General features: G+C 28.2%; 1 protein-coding gene across 5 annotated transcripts in view; it reads left to right on the forward strand.

The window, feature by feature from the left end:
- LOC106868482 (monocyte to macrophage differentiation factor 2) overlaps positions 1-3530 on the forward strand; it is a 108085-nt gene that overhangs the window by 81541 nt on the left and 23014 nt on the right. The window contains exon 1 of one of the 5 annotated variants that reach the window (XM_052969248.1): positions 2428-2505. The exons of the other annotated variants lie outside the window; for them this stretch is intronic. Within the exon in view, the coding sequence (XP_052825208.1) occupies positions 2474-2505 (32 nt within the window). The 5' untranslated portion in view covers positions 2428-2473. Of the gene's footprint in view, positions 1-2427; positions 2506-3530 lie in introns of those variants that run through there. 5 annotated transcript variants of the gene reach the window in all.

Raw genomic sequence — 3530 nt, forward strand, 5'->3', positions numbered from 1 at the left:
AAGAATGTATGTGTGCTAAAAATCTGTGCTTAAAATTAATCGAACTCCCTATATATACCATGTTGTGTGAATTATTATTTGATGTAACTATGCATTTGTATATTACGTTGGATCGTTTACAATTGCCCTTTAACGGGCATAATTCCTTATTTTTACAAGAGCAATTATAGTTTTTGTTTCTATTATTATATTTCTGTTTTGGTGAATCGTCTTTGTTATTATTGTGAATGTTTGTGGTGTGTGATTCACCTATTGAGTTTATTGTGGTATTGTATATTACTGAATTGGATATGTTTATTATTTGTGAATTATCATTTTTGTTTTTATTAGGTTGTAAATTTGTTTTATGTGATGTGTTTTGTATGTTTTTAGGTTTTTAGGTGTGTAGTAATTAGAGTGTTGATGTGGTTTTATTATATTAATATTATTGTTGAGTTTATGGTGTTTTGAGTGTTATGTTCACTCATATTAGCTCTTATCATATTATTATTATAAAGGTCATTATTATATTTATTAATTTTTGTTTTATTTGAACTGGCGATAATAGATCCTATGTTTGGTGTTGTGGAGAAGGATATTTTAATGGATGATCTATCAAATATGTGGTGATATTTATGGTTCCTAGGAAAACATTTTTTAACTATATTTAAAAATTTCTTAGCTAAGCCCTTGACTTTTAATGAAAATGAAGGTGTATACCATATAATTTTCCTATTTGCGCTTCTTTTAGGTAGTTTTTGATAATTATATATTGGTTTTGCGATATGGGTATTTATTCCTCAGTATTTATTATAATGTTTAATTGTTTGAGTTTTGAAATTTTTTCTAGATTTTTTTATTAGGATTTTTATTGTTTATTATTACTTGTATATTATTGTTGTAGTTAAGGTTGTTTTTATTTCTTATTTTAGTATCTTTTATGGTTTTATTTAATTTTATTTGTGCTATGTAATTTTTTAGTTTGGTATTTTTTACATATTTAATATTTTGTTTAAATCCACTAGCTTTTAGAGCCTGATTGTAGTAATTGGCGTCTTTATTAAAAATTTTTTTGTTATAAGATAGATCAGATATTCTCACTGAAATACTATTTGCGATGCTTTTAAGTGTTGATATGTGATGATTCGAATTAATATTTATATATTTTAGGTATTTATCCCTGAGTATTTATTATTATGTTTAGTTGGATTATACTTATTACACAAGACAAAACATTATTTCCCATCTATAAACGGAGGATTATAGAGAGATGACGCTCTCCTAGTATACAATGGTAGATCCAGAAGAAAAATTGGAAAGTTAAGAGAACAACTACATAAATTTTATAAAAATTTTGGTTTATCCATTACGTTTGAGGATAGTTATACCAAAGCAAATTTTTTAGATGTAACCTTAGACCTTAATAATTCAACCTACTCGCCATATCATAAACTTATATAGATGGAGTGTATATACCAATACAAAGATTAAATGAGTTATTGAATAGATTATTAAGAAGTCTATACAGTCATGAAAGTATGTGTGCATGTGTGTGTATATACATATATGTACACGTGTATATATAAATATATAAAGCACGCGCACGTGTGTGTATGTATACGTATGCATTCACGCCTAACCCTTTTGACCGGTTAGTGGCTATCCAACCGTAGCGAAGCTTAGATGGTTTAAAACATTAATTGTCCAATTAGATGAGAGGAAGTAGCAGTATAAATTACCCCTCCCCAAATAGCAGCAAAATTCTTAATACCCACTACTAGAAGGACTTTATCTTCTCCATAGGAAAAAAATAACGGAGTACCTCATCACAAAGTTCAAAAAGTTGGCATATTATTATTATTATTGTTGCTGTTGTTGTTGTTGTTATTATTATTATCGTATTAACAACTCCTCAAGAAATAATTTCCACATAGACCCCTCCACCACATACAGAACTGACACGCATGCACCCAACAAATTTTAACATATAAACAGCTTTCCAAGCGCAACAAATAACGTTCATGCCAGGAATCATGTATGTATGGGAATATCTATATATACATATATGTATGTGTGTACGTATGTGTGAGGGGATTGATATATATGTGTATGTCCCCCTTACATGTGGTGACAGTGACTGTTGACTATTTTGGTGTGTATGTGCATCTGGATACATATATGTACTCATCTATCTATGCTTTTGTATCCATATATATCTACGTATGGTTATGTATACATGCATAGGCATGTATATTGGAATTTTTATAACTATTTATATGGTTTTATATACTGTTTGTAGGTTTTTTTTATGTGCCTTGTATTTTTATATTTTTATATTTTAATTTTTAATTTTTTGTATTTTTACTTTATTCTTATTTTATATTTGCATTGAATTTTGTAATTCACTGAAGAGGTCTAGTGAATCATGCCTGTACTCCCATCACATCATTTTCATCTACTAATTAGTCCGGCGTACAGGAGCTCTAGAGATAGAATGGGGCATGCCAACGCTAGGCCGAAACAGCTGTAAGTTTCTGTCCCTTCTCCAATTACTAAATGTCCTTCATATTTGAAATCTTAATTGTTAATATGACATGGTATGTCATAAGTGTCTGTATATTTTGTTTTTTGTCAATTTAGTTATAAAATAAACAGATTAATCAATGAAATACATTGTCTGCAAGTCGATGGGTACCACATATTCTCCATTTTCTCATTGCTATATAAATTTAGGGTAAATAACCCCCTTTTACCCGCACCCACTTATTGCACTTGGTATAACACTAGTGTAACAATAATTGGGTACTCTCCCAGCAGTATATTGGATAGATACTATCCCTTAGTGGGTTGAATCCTCATCCCCTAACTCTCTTGGATTATATATGTATATATATATATGTGTATGTATATATATATTTATATATACACATATATATGTATATATATGTGTATATATATGCATATATATATACATATATATATATGCCAGAGGGTTTGCAAATCCAATGGGGGTCTTAAAAGACATGTTAGGATCCACAATGAGCAGAACTTACTTGCAGGTATTGGTAGTGCAAATCAGAGGTGCAATCTGTGTGGGTGTTTTTTCAAAACACTGTCTGGTTTAAAAAGCCACATCAGACGCCATGAAAGGGCTAAGGTGTAGGTGCAGGAGGTGGTCAAACTCTGTTTAAGGAGTAGACAACCACCATATATATGCATATATATATTTATATATGCATATATATATTTATATATGCATATATATATGTATATATATATATGTATACATATATGACTATATATATGTATATATATGTGTGTGTATACATATGTTTATATATATGCATATATGTATGTGTATATATAGGTATATATGTGTGTATATATATATGCATATACATATATATATTTATATATGTATATATATATATTTATATATGTATATATATATATATTTATATATGTATATATATATATATTTATATATGCATTTATATATTTATATATGCATTTATATATTTATATATGCATATATATATATTTATATATAT

Source organism: Octopus bimaculoides, chromosome 1 (genome assembly GCF_001194135.2).
Source record: "Octopus bimaculoides isolate UCB-OBI-ISO-001 chromosome 1, ASM119413v2, whole genome shotgun sequence".
NCBI classification, from domain to species: Eukaryota; Metazoa; Mollusca; class Cephalopoda; order Octopoda; family Octopodidae; genus Octopus; species Octopus bimaculoides.